This window comes from Quercus robur, chromosome 10 (assembly GCF_932294415.1).
Source record: "Quercus robur chromosome 10, dhQueRobu3.1, whole genome shotgun sequence".
NCBI classification, from domain to species: domain Eukaryota; kingdom Viridiplantae; phylum Streptophyta; class Magnoliopsida; order Fagales; family Fagaceae; genus Quercus; species Quercus robur.
In genome coordinates this window covers 4746691-4767187 of record NC_065543.1, presented here as the reverse complement: position 1 = coordinate 4767187, position 20497 = coordinate 4746691, and the positions used below count along the sequence as shown (strand labels likewise).

Genomic DNA, 20497 nt, shown 5'->3' with positions numbered 1-20497 from the left:
AAGTCACTATTTTTTAGTTCTATGAAAAATCAACATAGTTGTAGGTTCCAATTAACTCAACTAGTAAATATTTTCTTATCGAATAAGAAATGTGAGACTCAAACCCCGACTATATCATGAACTAATTGGTATCCTAATTTAATAATACAAATAAATTAATATAGAGTAGAATCCATAAGATGAAATTCTATTTGTGGGGACCAACAATTGACGGGCCAGGCCCATTCGCTGATGAAGGGCCCAAAGGTCTAAGCCGAAAAAGGGTCATGGCCAGAGTTCAAGAATAGTGTGACCCAAATTGGCCCGGAGAAGCAGCCGAGGACAGTGCAGTCCTCGGCTGACCCGAGAATAAGGGCAGAAAGGTAAAAGGACGTGCTTGAAGGGAAATCCAAAATATCTAAGAAAAGCTTCCTCTGCCACCTTCCCCATGCATATCTCTGCGCCTAGCAGAGCCTTACCCATTAACTTTATGAACAACTCTCAACGACTTAGGTCTAGGACTGATGGGACAAGTATCAGTCTTGGAAATGTTGACCCTACACGTGGACGAAGGAAATTGAAGGCAGGCCAATATAAAAGGAAAATATGCAACCTAAAGAGGGGACCTTCCAGAAAAAAAAGGACCAAAAGGGGTGAACACCTCTAAGTCATGCATGAACAACTTTACAAAACCATAGCCGAGTAAACATGACTGAGCCTTTCGATCCCACTCTCTACAAATGATATTGTATGGGTCCATTTACGTGCGAACCCAACCCAACTGTGGTTTAACGCAAATCGTGTCCTTACAATTGGCGCCGTCTGTGGGGAGGCTTGCATGTTAGCTCGAGCGGTGGCGAAGTTGAGCTTCTGTCGAACAAGGGGCTATGAAGGTGCCTATATCACCGGCGACATGTTGTTGATATTCCAACATAAGCTCCTACTAAGGGCTACGTTCCACGGTGTCAACGACATGGACAAGCCTAGGGGCTTCAAACACCAGGCCAGCTCCCCCACCTTATTCGAGGAGCTAAACCTTCAGAAGACAAGCAAATAAAAAGAGAATACAAGTTTTGGACAGAACCAAGGCCTTGCATGGTCCTCGGACCCAAGCCTCTGGGGAAACCAACTACTTAAAAAGAAGCATACAAGTTTTGGACAGAACCAAGGCCTTGCATGGTCCTCGGACCCAAGCCTCTGGGGAAACCAACTACTTAAAAAGAAGCATACAAGTTTTGGACAGAACCAAGGCCTTGCATGGTCCTCGGACCCAAGCCTCTGGGGAAACCAACTACTTAAAAAGAAGCATACAAGTTTTGGGCAGAACCAAGGCCTTGCATGGTCCTCGGACCCAAGCCTATGGGGAAACCAAGTACACAAAAGCGCCATCGGAGCTCCCTAACTCCCAGTCGACTGCTCGGATAGATTGTTTATAAATCATCAGCCTTGGACGATATTCACGCGCTTATCACAGAATGTCCAACTGATATCCCGGTTAGTTTCGTAACTTTGATTTATTACAAATTATCGGTATAACGCCTGATAGTGATGGGAGATGAGATTTGATTAGATTATGCTTCAAAGTAGCTTTATCACAAATATTCTTAAAGCAACACATACATAGAGCACATTCGTTCACAGAGTTGTGTTGCCCATTAGATCAACGTTTAAAACATGTGAATCAATTTCCATTTTTATTACGATAAAGAAATAGTACAGTGTACAAATGAAAAGCTGGAATCAGCCCATGTCCAAGCTTACTACATAAGCAAGAAAAGAAAGTACAAGAAAGCTGGAGAAAGCCGAGGAGGTATGTCGGAGGAAAGGTTGGCTACAGCTCCGAGACCTTATTCTTCCCCCGCACCCTTACATGCCCATAACTCAGGCAGCCAAAAAGACCCAACTTGAACCTGACACCGTTGAAGAAAAGGTGCAGGGAGTTGAAGATGATGGGGCTTTCTCTAAATATACACCTGCCGCAAAGCAGAGGCGCTGATGGAGGAAAACCCTTCTTATGCCATACCAAAGTGCTGGCATGAACAGAGCCTGCTTCGGATTTTGGCTAAAAGAGGGGGAGACGCCATTCTCCCTCGGTGGAGATGGAATACTCTCCTAAACTTATGCTTCCTGTGCCCATACCTTACTGTTATAAGCCTCATGAAGACACGGCGCTTCTGCAGCGGAGACATTTCTTTCTTCCCAACCCTCACTTTCAACATGTTATGCCAAGAAGGGAGAACTCCGGATATGGAAGCTGTGGTGTGGGAGAAAATCTGAAGGATTTGTGCGTATATAAAGCAACTTTCTCTGCTTCCCATTTATTGGAAAAGACAAGGTGATGGCAGTCAACTCATGTGGCGTCCCGAGAAACGCTATAGACAAAACAGTCCTGGCTCAACTTCCAACATCAACTGCAACCACAAGATTAAAGAGCCTCGTAAAGGCGCACTTCGGTCATCGTGACATCAAAGGGTACCACGTGGCCAGAAGTTGCAGAAATATCTCTTAATTCATGGGCTAGGTGGATTCGTGGCCCCGGGGCCGCTTTGTGTAAGGGCCCAGGTACTTTGACCGACGCCGAGCAGCGGCCATGGCCGAGGACAATCACTGTTGGGCACCTCGGGAAATACTCAAAGATAGGGGAAACCAAGTACTGATGCAGACATTGGTCTTGGATAGAACCTAAAGCTTGCATGGTCCTCGGACTCAGGCTAAAAGGGAAAACCAAGTACTAGTGCAGACATTGGTCTTGGACAGAACCTAAGGCTTGCATGATCCTCGGACTCAAACTAAAAGGAAAATCAAGTACATAAGATAAAACGCATAAGTCCTGAACAGAACCCAGGTTTTGCAAAGTTCTCGGACTCAGGTTGCTTGGGAAATCAATTGCCCAAATGAAGAAACTTCTCGGCTTAAATACTGGAAAAGGTTAAGGCTCGCGTATCATGGAGATGGCAGAACAACCTAATGATCGTCAACCTAAAGAGGCCATTCCTCCGGTGGGTAACACGTCCTCGGATTGCTACGTTGAATAATAATTTTGTTAAAAGTCATCGTGGCATCTTTTTATCAACGATTACTGTGGCCTTATTTATTATTAATTGAAATGCTATACTATTATGCCGAGCAGCGCATTCACATTTGTTAAAGTATATAAACAAGACATACGAAATAGAGTAACAATCACTTTTATTAATATGAAAAATTGTTACAACATACAAGGAAGGGCTTAAACAAGCCTATACAAAAAATAAACTGCTAAAACAGTAACAACAACCGTAACATAAATAAGTAAACCACCAAGTGTCTTCTGAATTCGCCTTCAAAGTCTCTCTGAAATCTCTGCCTCAGTACTGCTCATATCAGGAGAAGAACCTTATACAAAAATAATGAAGGACAAGGAAGAAGAATTGGAACACATGGAAGCACTTCAGCAAGCTCTTGTTGCTGAAAAAAGCAAGGGAAAAAGAAGATGGAGGACATGAGCGGGAAGGAGGAGAAGAAGAGGGAAGCAATGAAAAGAAAGTAAAAGGAGCAAAAGAGGGAGAAGGGGAGCCATATTAGGTATGCTCATGAGAGAGCGGATGGAGATGACAAGGGAGGTTTTCGACTCAGTCACACCAGAAATGGGGTATGACGAGTCCCTGCTCCGGATTTTGGCTAAAAGAATGGGGAGACAAACCTTGAGTCTCCACCACCCTTGCCCCGACCGAGCCATCTCAAGTTTCGTTAAGGTATGGTGTTTCTGGGAAAGGAGGGATTCATTCATGGTTGATCACTATGGGGGACGTGTTATCGAATGAGGAATAACCAGATGGAAGAAGTGGATTCTGAGAAGAGTCTAAGGGATTCGTATATGAGAGAATCACCTTCTTGTCTTCTTTCTTTATATAGGGGAAAAAGACGAGGGTACGTGACACGCTCCGATCCTCTAAGAAATCTGCTAGTAAATGCAAAACCGTTTCGTTTCTCCAAGCTATCCGTAACCGCTAGATTCAAGAGGCCTCGTAAAAGGAAGACATTAAAAGCGCACTACGACTAACCAAACGGAATAAACGCATCACGCGTAAGTCAAGGGAAATATCTCGTAAACCGGCGCATTCCTTGGGGAGGTGAAAAGTCGCCGACGTTGATCAAGGGCCGAACTTAATGAGCCGCGATAAAGTCTCGGTATTATCAAAACCCACCTTTCCAACCGAGGAGTTGGATAGCAGGGTTTTGAGGGGCTATTGTGGGGACCAACAATTGACGGGCCAGGCCTATTCGCTGATGAAGGGCCCAAAGGTCTAAGCCGAAAAAGGGTCATGGCCAGAGTTCAAGAATAGTGTGACCCAAATTGGCCCGGAGAAGCAGCCGAGGACAGTGCAGTCCTCGGCTGACCCGAGAATAAGGGCAGAAAGGTAAAAGGACGTGCTTGAAGGGAAATCCAAAATATCTAAGAAAAGCTTCCTCTGCCACCTTCCCCATGCATATCTCTGCGCCTAGCAGAGCCTTACCCATTAACTTTATGAACAACTCTCAACGACTTAGGTCTGGGACTGATGGGACAAGTATCAGTCTTGGAAATGTTGACCCTACACGTGGACGAAGGAAATTGAAGGCAGGCCAATATAAAAGGAAAATATGCAACCTAAAGAGGGGACCTTCCAGAAAAAAAAGGACCAAAAGGGGTGAACACCTCTAAGTCATACATGAACAACTTTACAAAACCATAGCCGAGTAAACATGACTGAGCCTTTCGATCCCACTCTCTACAAATGATATTGTATGGGTCCATTTACGTGCGAACCCAACCCAACTGTGGTTTAACGCAAATCGTGTCCTTACACTATTATATATATATATATATATATATCAATATGAGTTTTGGTTAACCCATGAGCCCTCTCTCTCTCTCTCTACCTAGATATTAAATAAATAAATTTTCTTGGGGAAAATATTAATAATAATTTAATCAACTAATTAGTAACATGAAAATTGATGAATGCTTGCCACATCCCTCATGGCAGCACAAGTTGCGTAAGTCACTGCTTAGTTTGCATTAGAATGATGTCTGTTATTAGGAATAAGTTGTGTTTATAATTCTTTGAAGTTTTACTATTAATTAAGCGAAGTTTCTCTCATACAAAAACTTCTTGTATGACAGTAATATAGACAAGTATGCTTAGGTGAATTATGTTCTTGCAGTAATTTTTATTTTTCTTTTGGCCACCTTGATGCGCATCTACATTTCACTTCTTTGAATTATTCTTTATTCACTTTTGGATGAAAAGGCCTAGGTTTTAATAATGAGCATTGTTATTATACTGGAAGAAAGTAAGAGCACCACAATACCTAGGGACCTGGAAGAACCAATATCTCTGACTTAACTACAACAATAGAGACATATTTTTTCGCAAATTTGTAGCCTGGCATTCATAATTACCCTTTCAGATGCCTAATATTTTTGAAAGAAACCTAAGGGGAAAAGATACATAATTTAGTATACATACGAAAGTTTATCACGGCAATTGCAAATATGCCAGGACTAACATATTCATGAACTGTACAGGAAAATCTATGCAAATATTTGAAATCTTCAAAATGTGTTGGACGAATCATGGACACTATCTAACCTCTATACACCTCTAAACATTACAAAAGATATATACAAAGCCTAGATTAGCTATTTGGCAAGAGGACCGCTAGAAGAAATTTATTTAATAACTTTTTACACAGCTAAGTCATAATTGTAGCTCATCAAGAACTTCCACTTTCACAGAAGTTGTAAAAGAAATTGGATTGGGTATATTCAGAGTCAGATTGACTGAGTTTGGTCCCACTTGATGCCTATTTCCACTAAAATCTAGCTTTGCTCAAACACCCTCCAAGTTCTGGAACATTAAGAGAGGAAAAGATTGTTTCAGATGAGAGACTCCCTTGGAAATTAGGTTCAGCCAGAATGGTCACAACTGGATGACAATAAAATAACACTACGTGCAATACTTCTTATTGTATTGACATACGTTTCTGTTGACAACGGATAGTCTCCCCTTTTTGCAGAATTGGTTTGAAGATAGAACAAAGCAGCCACCTTCTTGGGCAATATGGATCATAGTAGCTTGCCATATCTCCCTTGCTTTGGCTGTAGGTCAAAAATAAATTTCAATGCCTACATATGGCAGCATAAGTATTAAACAAAAGACTGAAAAACTATAGTTTGTAAGGAAACTCAAGAATATAAAGGGAATGCTGAACAACCTGTTTAGACCTTATAAAAACACCTAATTGTGAAAATGGTGAGGAATCATGCTAAATTATTCTATAGATATAGTAAATTATTTTACAGATAGCAGCACAAGGTACACAAAAACACACAAAAGAGATTTCTTTGTATCCTACAATGACAATGTTAAATTGAATGACAAAAGAAAAGACATTAAAATAACACTCACTAGGAGTTCTTTTATTAGTAACTATGACAAGACTATAAGTAAAAATGACAAAAGGTATACCTTCAGTATATAAAGTCAGTTCTTAGAGAAGATATTCTATTGTTGCGGCAGATGAGGTCACCTATTATCAAGATTGGAGTCTTAAATACAGGCAGCAATGATGTCTCCGCTGAACAACACACTTCACATTCTGATGCAATTGGCATTACCTTTTGATGTTTTCCAAGATACCAGCCCAGGGAATCGAAAACTAGAATGGCACTAAAGAGTGAGTATCCAGCGCTTTTAACTATTCCCTTCTGGAAGTAGACTTCATATTTACCCATTTATGTAAAGAACCGTCAACTTTTCAGACCTGCATAAACAAACATTCAACGTGATTCAGTCAAAAAAAGAATAGAATTACATTTTCCAGTGGGTTATATGCGTCACAAGAAAATGCATTACAGTGAGTAATAATAAAGCTTAAAGCTGGAAGTATCGACTAGGCACAAATTGGTTCAACCTTGATTAGCAATTAGCTACTATCCCTGGTTCTTTTTTGGGTAGACTGCAAAATTAACTTATGTAACCATTGATTAAGCATTCATACCTGAATGTTCTAACTTTTTCCCTAAATTTGTGATGCCTCCCTAAATTTTTTTCAAATCAGTTTGCAAATTCTCACAAAATAATCATAATTCTATGGCAAGAAAACTGTGTTGTATCTTGTTTCAACTTATCATTGACAATGGGGCTTTTAGTGTAGGAAATACAATTCATATAGGATAAAAAGCACAGCTACGATATTTTAGATTTTTAGTTATAGAAGATTTCATTGATAGAAGTTTTTTTTTTTTTTTTTTTGGTAGAACATTGATAGAACTTTTCAGTCTTATTTCTGAGTAAAATTAAATTTTAAGCCATATTGTATTAAATGAATAATTACAAACAAAATTCGGCTTACAGAGACTTCTGCCCATTGCCTTGTCTGCAATCTGTAGGCTGTTACCTTCCATACAGGGATATGAAGTGGAGCACCCAAACAGGTTGGCCTCGTAGTTAAGACAACAAGACTGACAATAAGAGAAGACTGAAACAAAAATTTGGAAATACATTAATTGAAGCTTACTATTATATGCTCTCTACAGAGATTTGTAGCAGGGATCATCTGTGAAATGATTTTAACTATCAATCAAGTATGCAAGATGGCAAGGCACTAGACGTATATCTTAGTGCATAACTTGATCTCAAACAAAAAAAAAATGCATCAAATTTGAGTTTCAAGTTTCTCTTCTTAATTGGGTTCTTCAATTTCTTGTAGATGTCTGAGGACCGGATATCATAGTTTATGCCATTGATTAGTACTAAAATTTGAACATTCAAAACAAGATATATATATATATATATATATATGATCATAATCAGTATGTAAGGGTAATCCTTGATGTGTACCTCATAATCTAGAAAACTGCTGAAGTCACTGCAACAGAGACTTTAAGTTAGGAAACCAAAACATAGGATTTGAACAGTGGACAAATTGTCAGGAATCCGGTATATTCGAGGAGAAAAAGGAGTTATTTCTGATTATATATATAGGAGATAGAAGCAAACTTGGTGAAAAGTGTAAATGCTGGAAAAGCCTAGGCCTTACTTGATTCATTGTCAAAGTGATACCTAATATACCCAATTGACACTGGCAGGTACATTCAAGTCATGGTTCCAGCTAACCTAAAACCAGAAGTCTTTTAGGAAAAAAAAAAAATTGAAGAAAATAAAATTAGCTTAGCTTGAGAATAAATGTAACTGCAATTATGAAGTAATCCAATGATGAGTAAAACAGCTTACCCAACATTATAATTTGATCTCAAAAGAAAAAAGATGTTAACCTTCTCGTTTAATTTGATTTGAATCTCAAGTTATACTTCCTTATAGTGCACATTGTACAGCAAACTGGACTTTAAGTTTATCTTCAAATCTATTTAAAATAGAATAAATAATTTGTCTCTGAGTATTTCACATGTTTAAAACTAACTTCAGATGAATTCATAACATTAATTAACTTTAGAGAAGCTTGAAATATGAATAATTATAGAGACCTATTTAATCCAAAATTGGTTAGTGAAAGCTTAACAGTGAAGACAATGTAATAGTAACTAAAGAGCCCTAATCAATGCATTGTTGGTAGACCAGAATACACACACAAATAATCTCAAGAAGTTTAGAATTGATTGTTCAAACAAAAATACTTGATTTTTGTTGTTGGATGGAAAATTTGAAGATCTAAGAATGCTATGCAGAAAAATGTGCTACTCTATATGAGCACACAATTTTGAACAAAAATTATGGAAATTAAAAATTAAGTGCATAAGCTAGTCCATTCAAAGTAATATATTAAACCTAAGGACATTTGAGCAAAAATACCGATTTTAGATTCTTTAAGCTTAGCATAGGAGTCAAAAGTTTGTCTAGATAATTGGAACATGGGCAATCTTGATCAATCTATGCTGAAGTACATAACCTCTATTTGGAAAATGAAGGATTACCAGCATGGCATCATCTGTTATTTAGTGAGGCACCACACCCATGCTGGTAGATATCTCAACTTCTTGCAACTGTTTATAGACATCTCATCAACTAAATAAAGGTTCTGCAACTATAGTGGAAAGTCATCCACTCTTGTTTACTCTTTTTGATTTCAAAATATCTTACTTGCGATTGTTGAAGTAGATGAGGCAGCAACTTGAGCTTAGGCACACATAATGTTTGATTTGTGTGTAGCCTGAAATGTCGGACATCCTTTACAAAAATTAAAAGGCTCCACTAAGAATACATCAACTAATTTTTCTGTCTTATATAGATCTAGATTATTCAACCAAACTCAGATAACACCCCAATGCAGGGTTAGTATTAAGGGCATTTACTTTTGAAACTCCGAAGAGAATCTAACAAGGAATTGGGAAGGTTTGTTTTCCATTGACCGGATATGAGAATCTTAAGTAATAGGGAAAACTTAGATTTCACAATCTGTAATCCAAGAATAAATCCATGTATGTCGTTAGAAATGGAAAAGAAAAAAGTTTCAAAATGAAAAACATGGAAAAGAGCAAATTAAGAAATGTGTACATGATTCTGAAAAATTCCATATAACATGAACAAGGTCATCAACACTCCCTATTGCAGTCAATTTTCCACTGAAATATAAACAAACAATGAATTTGAAAAGATTAACAATTTTAGTGAGTAGTATACAAAGTTGAGAATAGGAAAAAAATATATATTAATAATAAAATTTTTTGGAAGAGAGACAATAGAAGAGAAGAAGAGAACTCACAATTCTTAGTGAGTTTAGGAATAAAAAGTACTGGAATCAATTTGTAAGTCCGCCTTTTGTGATTTCTGTATTATGACCAATCTTTTGTCTGTAATCTAAAACTTCGCAAGATTATAAGTTAAAATAAATCCTCAACCACTGTGCCAAATCTTCCACTTAGGTTTCAATTGAGAGGGATCGCACCTTTCTTTACTGGAAGGTAGTGCATTCTTGTTCTTGGGTTTCATTTCTTGAAAAGATTTGAAGCTGCCCCACTATTGTTGCAGAAGTTAGAAGAAAACAAACACGTTACTTTCTGAATAAAAAGAAATTAAACACGTTAGCTCCTGCATGATAACCTCAAATCCAAATAGGGTTCCTTGAATTCATAAATTCAAAGGGCTTTATGAAAGAATTTACCCAAAAAGCATGTTCGATCGTGGCCAAAGGCTATGAGTTTTACTCCCAACACCATTTCCCTTCATGTCACCAAATTTCACGCAATTTTGCTGTGATCTCCAACGACTTCTAATAGTACTTTTCTACTTCTTGAATTTCCCGCACACTGAATTCTAATGAGCTCTGTTCTACATCACCCACCACTCTAGAAAGGTTCCAACATCATTAACATTTAGTGACTCCAATTGATGATATAAATAGGTATCATTATCAATATAAAAAGGATGAAATGACATTTACTCACCATAAACTTTTGAAGGAATTTATAATAAGTAGGGGAAGAAAATGAATGGTTCCTATCCTTACTGCCCTGACCAAGTTCAGCAGGAAATCTCATATTCCATCTTTTTCCTGCCTTTGCCTTCAACAAGAAGAGCACATTATGGAAAGTATTGATGTAAAGAGTCATTTTTCATTTTTGAATATGACATAGGTGCTTGGTAATTACTGATCCTTAATTGTATTTCAAAATTCTAGCATTATGTTTATTATGCTCAATGCATTCTAACTTTTTCAGAAAAGAGGGCAATTATTGATCAAGTTATTAAAAAGTATATTAGAAAACCTAGTGATTGGCTAAAGCTCAAGAACATATAATATTGGGAAAATAAAAATAATTTTGTGGGAATTAAAACTTTCTTGATGACACTTATGCAAGCATTATTATAATAATTTAAAAATAAAATAAAATAAAAACCCATTTTTATGCTTTCTATTATGTTGGGGGAAGGGCAAGAAAAAACAAAATAACAAAACCTTCGCAATAAAGAAAATTAGACAGCTGATGTACCCAAACCTGTTTGCACAATAGAGGACCTAAGTTGAAAGTACCACATCTTCCTACAGAAACATTATGCCCAAATTATGTGAAAAGCTTGAAGAAAGTAAAATGTTATGTAAGAAATAGCAAATAATTTATGAATAAAAATCCTCTATTTTATTCTAATATGAAAAAAATATACTAGTATTAGAGAAGAGAGAGAGTAGAAAGTCAGTTTTGGATGGACTTACCACTAGCCTTTCCTGATATCACATAAATTTCAAGATGCTACTAGAAAACCTGAGGCATTACATTTACCGCATCCTTCCTCTTGATGATGTAATAATGTGGTGAGGCGTTGCATGGGTGCACATGCATCAGCTTTGTGCAATCACATAATTCTTATATGCTGCTCCTTAATAGAATCTTCCCCTAGGGCCATCAGCAATAGAACAAACAATTATAATATATGATGATTTTTCTGAATAACCTTCTCATATGAAAACATTGCGATAGGACATGAAACAAGCACAAAAGATTCCTTAGTTTATTGTTATTAATGTATGTGGCTTGAGATTAATATCCAAAAATTTGGCATTTATTTTATTGAGCTAAATCACTAGTCTAGTTTATTGTAATTAACATATGGAAGAGTATAAAGCTTCAAGCTCCTCAAAATCTGAACCCATCATGAATAAGGAACTTTTATATGATATTGAAATCTCAAATGCTAAGAGGTCGAGTCTTGGTGGGATGGCAAGTGCCTTTCTCCAAAACGATAAGTCGTGAGTTCAAGTTTGGGAATTACAAAAAGTGGGAGTTTTGTGCATTGAGTACGACTTTTTTTTTTTGTTTTAATCTCAAATGCTCAATTTAATTAGCTAGATTTTAAATTTTCTATAGGGAAAAGCTTAATACATACACACCCTTGGTTGTCAACGATTAAATGGCTGAATAAAGAACACAAAATTTTGCTAAATTCATAAGAGAGACAAAACATGTCAACAATTTTAGTTAGAAAAAACTAAGAAAAAAAATGAGGTTGGAGATGATTTACTAAGTTTAGTTACCTTCAAGTCTAAATTTTATTATTACAAAATGGTGGTCTCAATTGTTGGGATATGAACAAAATGAGATTTCATGTGTTCTTGGCCCAGTTGACTAATAGAATACAACCAATAGTAATGCCAAAATAATTTCATAAGAATACTGGGAAAATTTTTTCTTCATCTTTTTCTAAATAAAAAGTTAGAGAATGTTGTAGAAAAAATGATAGCGAAGAAGGGATCTTTGGAATGAATGGTATATTATTTGGAATGAATTAATACTTCATAAACAAGAAGATATGTGAAAAACTTACCAACTTTGACGAACTTCTATTAAACTCCATAAAATTAATTAAATGTTCTTCCAACTGAATATAATATAGTTTGGACTGCATATCAAGGCAATGATTTAATTCATATAATAAGAAATAGATTAAAAATAAGATCAGAGGAAAGCAAACAAAGAAAGGAAGACATTAGGGAAATTATGAATGTAATTAGTTGATTTGAAGTAGAGTATCAGAGAAGAGAAGAGGATTAAGTTTGAGATAACTGACCACACATTGTTGTGATAATATATGTGTGAACTTCAAAGAGCTTCCTCTTTAATTCATTCCTCGTCATTGGACCAGAATTGGTCAATAACTCTCAGCACTTCTATCATTTATCTTGAGGCAGTTATGAATGAATACGTGTTGCAATTTGGTGAGCTGTTACATGGCATCCACTTTAGGCCAGATAAAAAAGGTTCTTGCGTCCAAATAAGTACAAAGTGTTGAAGAGAGAAAAGGTTGCCCAACCACTCTGGCAAATTTTACATTCCATGATATCAACAAATTTACTAAATAATAGTTGAAATAAAGAACCACCAAAGGATAGATGTTGTTAGAAGGGTGAAATCAGAGGAAACGAAAATGAGATTTGGGGGAACTCACCAATTTTTGATGAACTTCAACCAGACAACACTCAAATCAACACTCCATTAGACCGGGAGCAATCATTAACCATTCTGGCAGCAACCAATAAAAAATATCCAGCTTTTACTGTAAAGTGAGCATAACATGGTAATAACTTCTGGCAAATTATCGACAACTCTGAATAACATCGGAGAGCATCTCTTTAGTAAGGGATTAGATCTCTTCCTTTGCTGCCCAAAAGTAGCATTCTTGTACCCAAAATTCAGCTCTTGAAGAGAGAGAAAAAATTTAATCATGCACCAAATCAGAAGCTTCCATTGAGAGCTCATCTGCACAGCTCAAAAATATGATGCCTCAAACTAAGAATGCACCTAGGTGTCAAAGTTTGGCTGATTGAAATCAGGGCTTTAGAATGGTGAAGAATCCTGTGCCAAATCAGAAGCTACGGTTGGCTCTTATATCAAAGAAATACTATGTACTACTAGTGGCTTAAATATTTTGAAATATTGTCTAAGGAAGGATGCATTGCCATGAACAAGATTTACAAACTAGATGCACACAATATAGATACAACGCTACCAAGATTTACAAACTCACTTTTTAAAATTTTTGAATTTGAAGTATTAGAAACAAATAATTTTTGAATTTAAGTATTATAAACAAAGAATCACGCTTGCATTTTGACATGTTGGAAAAGAAATAATGCCTTGGACAAAAGTAGAAATTTAAATACCTGAACTTGTATGTCAGATAAATACATTTCAGCCCCCAATTGGATAACAACCATCAAATGACCTAAATATGTGAAAGTGAGTACATGCTGGGACAGAAAAATGAGAAATCTAAAAGAGAAAAGGAAGAACATGAATTGTTCCTATCCTTACTGCCCTGACTTAGTTCAGCAGGAAATATTATATACCATCTTTTCGCTGCCTTCACTTTCATCAAGAAGAGCACATTATGACTAGTAGTGCTGTAAAGTGTCTATTTTTTATTTTTGAATATGACATAGGTGCTTGGTAATTAGCGATCCTTAATTGTATTTCAAAATTCTTGCATTATGTTTATTATGCTCAGCGCATTCTAACTTCTTCAGAAAAGAGAGCAATTATTGATCAAGTTGTTAAAAGTATATAAAAAAAATCTAATGATTGGCTAAAGCTCAAGAAAATATAATATTGGAAAAATAACAATAATTTTGGGGGAATTAAAACTTTCTCAATGACACTTACGCAAGCACTATCATAATACATAATCCATTTTCATTCATTATATTATGTTGGGGGAAGGGCAAGAAAAAAGAAAACAACAAAACTTTCACAAGAAAGAGAATTAGGCAGTTGAAGTACCCAAACCTGTTCACGCATTAGAGGACCTAGGTTGAAATACTACCACGTCTTCCTACAGGCAAATAATGCCCAAATTATGTGAAAAACTTGAAGAAAGTAAGTATTTTATGGAAGCAAAAGAAAAAAAATTATGAATAAAATTTTTCTATTTTATTCTAATATGAAAAAAAAAAAAAAAAAACATTTCTAGTATTAGAGAGGAGAGAGTAGAAAGTCAGTTTTGGATGGACTTACCACCAACATTTCCTGATATCACATAAACTTCCTCTTGATGATGTAATAATGCAGTGAGGCATTGTATGGGAGCACATTCATCAGCTTTGTTCAATCATAAATTAATTAATTGTTCTTCCAACTGAATATAATAGAATTTGGCCTGCACATCAAGGCAATATATTTAATTAATAAATAAGAAATAGATTAAAAAAGATCAGAGGAAAGCAAATAAAGAAAGGAAGACATTAGGGAAATTGTGAATGTAATTAGTTGATTTAAAGCAGAGTATCAGAGAAGAAAAGAGGATTAAGTTTAAGATAACTGACCACACACATTGTTGTAATAATATATGTGTTAACTTCAAACAGCTTCCTCTTTAATCCATTCCCTGTCATTGGACCATAATTGGCTGATACTCTCAGCACTTCTATCATTTAACTTGAGGCAGTTATGAATGAATAGGTGTTGCAAATTGGTGAGCCAATACATGGCATCCACTTGCATCCAAATAAGTACCAAATGTTGAAGAGAGAAAAGGTTTCCCAACCACTCTGCCAATTTTACAGTCAATATATAAACAAATTCAGTTAACAGTAGATGAATTAAAGAAACAAGAGGGGTAGATTTTATTAAAAAGGTGATATCAGAGGAAAAGAAGATGAGATTTTGGGGGAACTCACTAATTTTGATGAACTTCACTCAGATAGTAATTCAACAACCGTCAACCATTCTGACAGCAACCAACAAGAAATATTCAGCTTTTACCGTAAAGTGAGCATCTCTTTAGTAAGGGATTGGTCCACTTCCTCTGTTCCCTGAAAGCAAAATTCTTGTACCCAAAATTCAGATCTTGAAGAGAGAAAAAGTTAACCATGTGCCAAATCAAAAGCTACCATTGACGCCTCATATCTGCAGCATAAAGATCCTCAAAATATGACTCCTCCAACTAAGAATGTGCTTAGGTGTTAAAGTTTGGCTGATTGAAAACTGGGGCTAGAATGGCGAAGAATCCTCTGCCAAATCATAAGCTACCATTAACACTTACATCAAAGAAATGCTAAGTAGCACTAGTGGCTTATATATTTTGAAATATAGTCTAAGGATGCATTGCCATGAACAATATACACTACATATATCAGAAAACGAACACAAAATAGATGCAACGCTACCAAAATTTACAAACTCATTTTTTACTTTTTTTTTTTTATTTTAAGTATTAGAAACAAATAATTTTTGAATTTAAGAATTATAAACAAAGAATTACGCTAGCATTTTGTTATGTTGGAAAAGAAATAACACCTGAACTTAGCCCCCAATTGGATAACAACCATCAAATAACCTAAATTTGTGAAATAGAGTATATAAAAGAGAAGTGGAAGAATAGGAGATGGACTTACCACATTGTTTTTGTATTACTTTGACCAAAAACATCTTCAACTTCTCTAATTTGGTGAGCGGCCCTTGAATTTTGATCATTTGCAGCTCTTGAAGAGAACTTTCCTTTTTCTTTCTTTTTTTCCCTGTGAGGGAATAAGGAATAAATCAAATTAAAGAAAAAATATATGCGTAATCTTTGATAATTTTCTGTTTGATTAATTCAATATGAGAAAACTTACCACTCTGATCTGTCTTGGACCAATATGCACAACTACCCTTTAATCCGTTCCCCTTGGAGATAGATATTTGGAATATGGGCAATTTTGAGCCACTCTGCGCCGCTTCCCTTCACACATCTTTCCTTTAATTTGAGGCAATCATAAATATTTAATTCGGTGAGGTGTTGCATCGCTTCCGCTGTTGGCAGATACATCAGGTTCATGCAATTCAAAAGATACAACTCTCGAACAGAAGAAAGGTTGCCCAACCACTCGGGCAAAGCTTCCATCTGGTCAAAAGTAACTATCCAGAGTTGTGTTAGGGCAGTAAATCGTTGAATATCTTCTGGGAGAGAGTTGAGTTTAGCCCATCCAAACAATGTTAGTGTTTCAAGGGATGCGTGTTGGATGGAACTGAGACTAGGGAAAGCATCCGACTCCTCACAAAACCCACCAATACTCAAATACTTCAAGCGGGTGAGGTAGTCTAACCCATCTGGCAAACCCATCAATCTTTTACAAGATCTAATTGTTAAAGAGGAAAGTGAATGCAAATCCTGTAGATTTGGAATTGATATCAGATTAGGACACTCATCTATCTCCAATGACGATAGAGATATACATGATTGAAGACCAATTGGTAGAACTTCATCACTACACGATATCGCTAGGGTTCGAAGAAGTAACGCCACACCTTTTATACTTGGAAAGGACCTCAGATTAGGACAATTTCTTACCTCGAAATTCTCAAGGGAGCGAAGGGTGTGCAGTCCATCCGGCAAATAACTCAATTTCTTACAGTTTGATATTTGCAGTGACCGAAGAGAAGTGTAGAAGCCCCATACATCTCCATGTGGTGATAGGGATACCAAATCATCACATCTCAATATACTCAAAGACATAAGACTCGAATTATTTTTCAATAACTGCTCTGGCAAAGAAGCAAGTTCTGAAATTCCCTCAATATGGAGAGACGTTAGTGTGGTAAGCTTGCTGCTAATTTTTTCAAATGTCGTGCTATTGGTTTCGGAAATACTTAATTTCTCAAGAGAAGGAAAATGACATGGAGCACTTTTCAGTTGCTCACAGAAACGAATGGTCAAATTCTTAAGGCAAGGAAACACCGTCCCCGTTGTTGTTGGCTCCATCGCATCCGTCCATTCAACTAGATTTGGCATGCACCACAATTGAAGACTTTTCAAACACGGGAACAATATTTTGTCGTAACCACCATCATTATAGTTGCCGTAAAACTCGGTTCCTATAGATCTTACATTATCCATCCCACTTATATAAAGATCCCTAAGACAAGGTAGAAGCCCGAGAGTGGGAAGAACCTCACATTTCTTGCAATCAATTAATGTGATATTAATCAAATTGTCATATAGCAAAAAGCCATCCCTTGCATCATGACTTGTCAACATCCATGATGGGAATTTCTCCCCTCCAAAACCATCAATTGTTAAGCTCTTCAAATATCGGTGAGGTTGGAGTCCTTCCAACACCTCTTCATCATTATTGCGGTTGCCTTCTCTATTCTCACTCCAGTAAAATCCCAACTCGTATACTTTGGCCTTTTCTACTAATTTGGCGTTTTTGGAGGCTTCTTTATCTTTCACATGCTCTAGCCTACGAATGTCTAATTTTCCTTTTAGTTGATTTAAGCATCCCAATTCTTCGATCTGAAAACCCGTGCCTTGACCCACAACGAAACATTGCAAAGTTTGCAGACAAGTCAACTGCCCTAAGCCTTTAAGTGTTTGACCATAAAAATAAATATGTCTCAAATTAATCAAATTTTTAAGATTTTCTGGAAGCTCTTTGAGATTATAACAACCTTCAACTCTTAAAGTTTGCAAATTGTAGAGCTTGGTGATGGCCTTTGGCAACGCTTCGATGGAGGTACTTGAGATGCTGAGAAGTCTTAAATGTATTAATAGGCCAACTGAACTTGGCAATTGTTTTATACTGTCTCCATATAATTTTAAAACACGCAAGCATTCAAAATTGAATATTGTGTTGTCAAGTGCAGCATTTTCTGAAATAAATGTACGCAATTTCCAGACACCATCTTTTAAAATTGGAATTCTTGGTATAGTTTTGCCTTTAGGTTGGATCACCAAACGTCGTATAAGGCTGATATCATCTCTCAAATCCTCATTTAAAATTAGGGTCTCTGATTTTGATACTGAGAGAGCAAGATCATGTACCAAATCATGCATCTTGCATATGAAAATATTATCATATTCATCCTTTTCCTCATCTTGGAATAAGGAATTTGCCAATAAGATATCAAAACACCTGTTACCAATATCCTCCATCACTTGACAACCTCCTAGAGATGGTTGAAGGAACCCTTCAGCCATCCAAAGCTGAATTAATTCTTCCTTATTAATCCTATCATCTTTAGGGAAAATTGAACAATATGCAAAACATTGTTTAAGAGATGGTGGTGAAAGATGATCAAAGCTTAATTTTAATATTGGTAACATTTCATTGCTACCGTTTAGCGAATTCCAAATTTCATTGTTTTGAATTGCTAACCATTCACTTTTCTCCTTTTTAAGAGACATCGTCCCTCCTAGGACTTTTGCAGCTAATGGAACCCCTCCACATTTTTTGGCAATATCCCTTCCAATAGCCTCTAAATCACGAGTTAGTGGAACTATTTCATTAAGAGCTACTTTTTTTTTAATTATGGACCAGCATTCATCTTCTGATAGTTTTTTCAAGTTATTTTGTGGAAGTGTCATTGTGATTTTGGCCACTTTATCACTACGGGTTGTTAAAATAATGCTGTTTCCCGCATTCGGATTAATTCCTAATAGACAACTCCTTAAAGAATCCCATTTCACAGGTTCTTCATTCCATACATCATCAAGTATTAGAAGATATCTTTTGCCTTGCAACTCCTTTTGAAGGCATTCTAATATTGTATTCTTATTTTCTAATGTACTTGAGTTATGGGTAAGGGATTCTAAAGCCTCTCTCAAAATCCTTTTATCATTGAAATCATCAGAGATACATACCCATATTGTCTTATCAAAATGTCTCTTTACTAGCTCATGATTATACACTAATTTTGCTAAAGTTGTTTTTCCCAAACCTGCCATTCCTACAATAGGAATGACTGAGAGTTGTTGATTGGTTGCACTAAGCAGCAAGTCTACTATTTCTAAGACATGATCTTCCCTTCCTACAATTTCTGAATGATCAACAGAGGAGTCTGTCTCTCGGTTTGGGATTATCTCAGGATTTGCATTTACTAATTTTGCTCTAGTGAGTCCAAATCCATTTGCGTCTTCATTAATCTTTTTTAGCGACTCGCTAATATTCTTAACCTTGTTGGCCATCTTGATACGAAATGTAACGGGATTTGAAAATGAAAAGAAGAAGCATACCTTTCTTTTCATTTGATTTCGGATCTCTACCTTTCGCCGGAGAATCTCATACGCAAGCTCATCCATCACATCATCAGCATCATAAGCAACATCTTGAAGTCTCTGCAGCCAGCGCCTCACCGACAGGTCAGTCACTTGCTTTCTCTCTGCATCAGTCAGCACATCTTGGATTATCTCCACTGACTGACGAAGCCGTGTCAGCTCCTCCTTGAAACCCCAAGCAAGGCTGATCTGCTCGGTAATAAGTGGAATCACCTTGCTTAGTATTTCCTTAGCAACATCAGTAACGATAGCCTCAGCCATGTTTTCTCTGGTACGTACTCAGGTAAAAATCAGAAATAAGCAAGAAGTATTTGGAAACTATAGAGGAAACAGGAGAGTAAAGACTAACAGCAAAAATACTGATAAAGAAGTGAGGAGCATCCACTTGCACCGCCTATTGCGTGAGAGAGCTAGTGCACCATCATTAATTTAATATTTATCCGTGGGCCAATGCATTTATATATTAGTCAGATTCAAAACTTATCATGTAGTCAGTCAACAAAGTTATTGATGTACTAAAACAATAGAGCAGTTGAAGTTTATAATATCGAAATAGCTCGCCCCCGTTTGCAGTCTTGCATGTGAATTTCGGTCAACATCTATCTTCTTTATATATAGATTCACATTATGAGAGAATCGATACAAAACACTCAGTCAAGAGAACTAAAGTATAATACAAAATTAAAATAGCTGGCCACCATCTACTTCAATCTTTCTTTATATCATTATTATGATAATGTATGAAATGTAGTGTTGAAGCTAGTGTATAGAGAGTCGTAATAAAATTACTCTCAGATTTTCTTCAATGTGTACCATGCAGTAAAGCTAAGTCTATCATGGACATATATGACTCATTATCATCAGCTATCAATGAATTTGCAAAAGAAATTTAAGATACGCGAGATACCTCAGGCTCTCGCCTCTCAGCACTGTTTTGTTTGGTGATTGAATATTTCAGAAATAAATTGGAAGTATTTCAAAATCATAGAATAAATTGTGATGTCGTA

The 20497-nt window shown here is 36.4% G+C and overlaps 1 protein-coding gene across 50 annotated transcripts; it reads right to left on the bottom strand.

The window, feature by feature from the left end:
* Positions 1-5437: 5437 nt before the first annotated feature.
* LOC126701976 (putative disease resistance protein RGA1) lies at positions 5438-19800 on the bottom strand. Of its 50 annotated transcripts, none has more exons than XM_050400497.1 (21): positions 16069-19800; positions 15850-15972; positions 15133-15465; positions 14779-15003; positions 14471-14612; positions 14243-14288; positions 12906-13312; positions 12528-12774; positions 12285-12359; positions 11176-11356; positions 10409-11004; positions 10126-10309; positions 9910-10021; positions 9727-9821; positions 9317-9586; positions 9105-9191; positions 8939-9007; positions 7848-8123; positions 7360-7485; positions 6474-6768; positions 5438-6103 (listed from the first exon to the last, which is right to left on the bottom strand). In XM_050400497.1, exon 1 carries the CDS (start codon positions 19749-19751, stop codon positions 16101-16103), a length of 3651 nt encoding a protein of 1216 aa, XP_050256454.1. In that variant the 5' UTR covers positions 19752-19800; the 3' UTR covers positions 5438-6103; positions 6474-6768; positions 7360-7485; positions 7848-8123; positions 8939-9007; positions 9105-9191; positions 9317-9586; positions 9727-9821; positions 9910-10021; positions 10126-10309; positions 10409-11004; positions 11176-11356; positions 12285-12359; positions 12528-12774; positions 12906-13312; positions 14243-14288; positions 14471-14612; positions 14779-15003; positions 15133-15465; positions 15850-15972; positions 16069-16100. The 50 variants fall into 50 exon arrangements, with proteins under 50 accessions (XP_050256454.1, XP_050256456.1, XP_050256445.1 ...); XM_050400499.1 differs by having other exon boundaries at positions 9105-9174; XM_050400488.1 differs by having other exon boundaries at positions 8939-9191; positions 9317-9419; positions 9519-9586.
* Positions 19801-20497: the final 697 nt, after the last annotated feature.

Excerpts from the sequence above, each read along its gene's own strand:
- LOC126701976 (XM_050400476.1), bottom strand. The coding sequence starts at position 19,751 with ATGGCTGAGGCTATCGTTACTGATGTTGCTAAGGAAATACTAAGCAAG.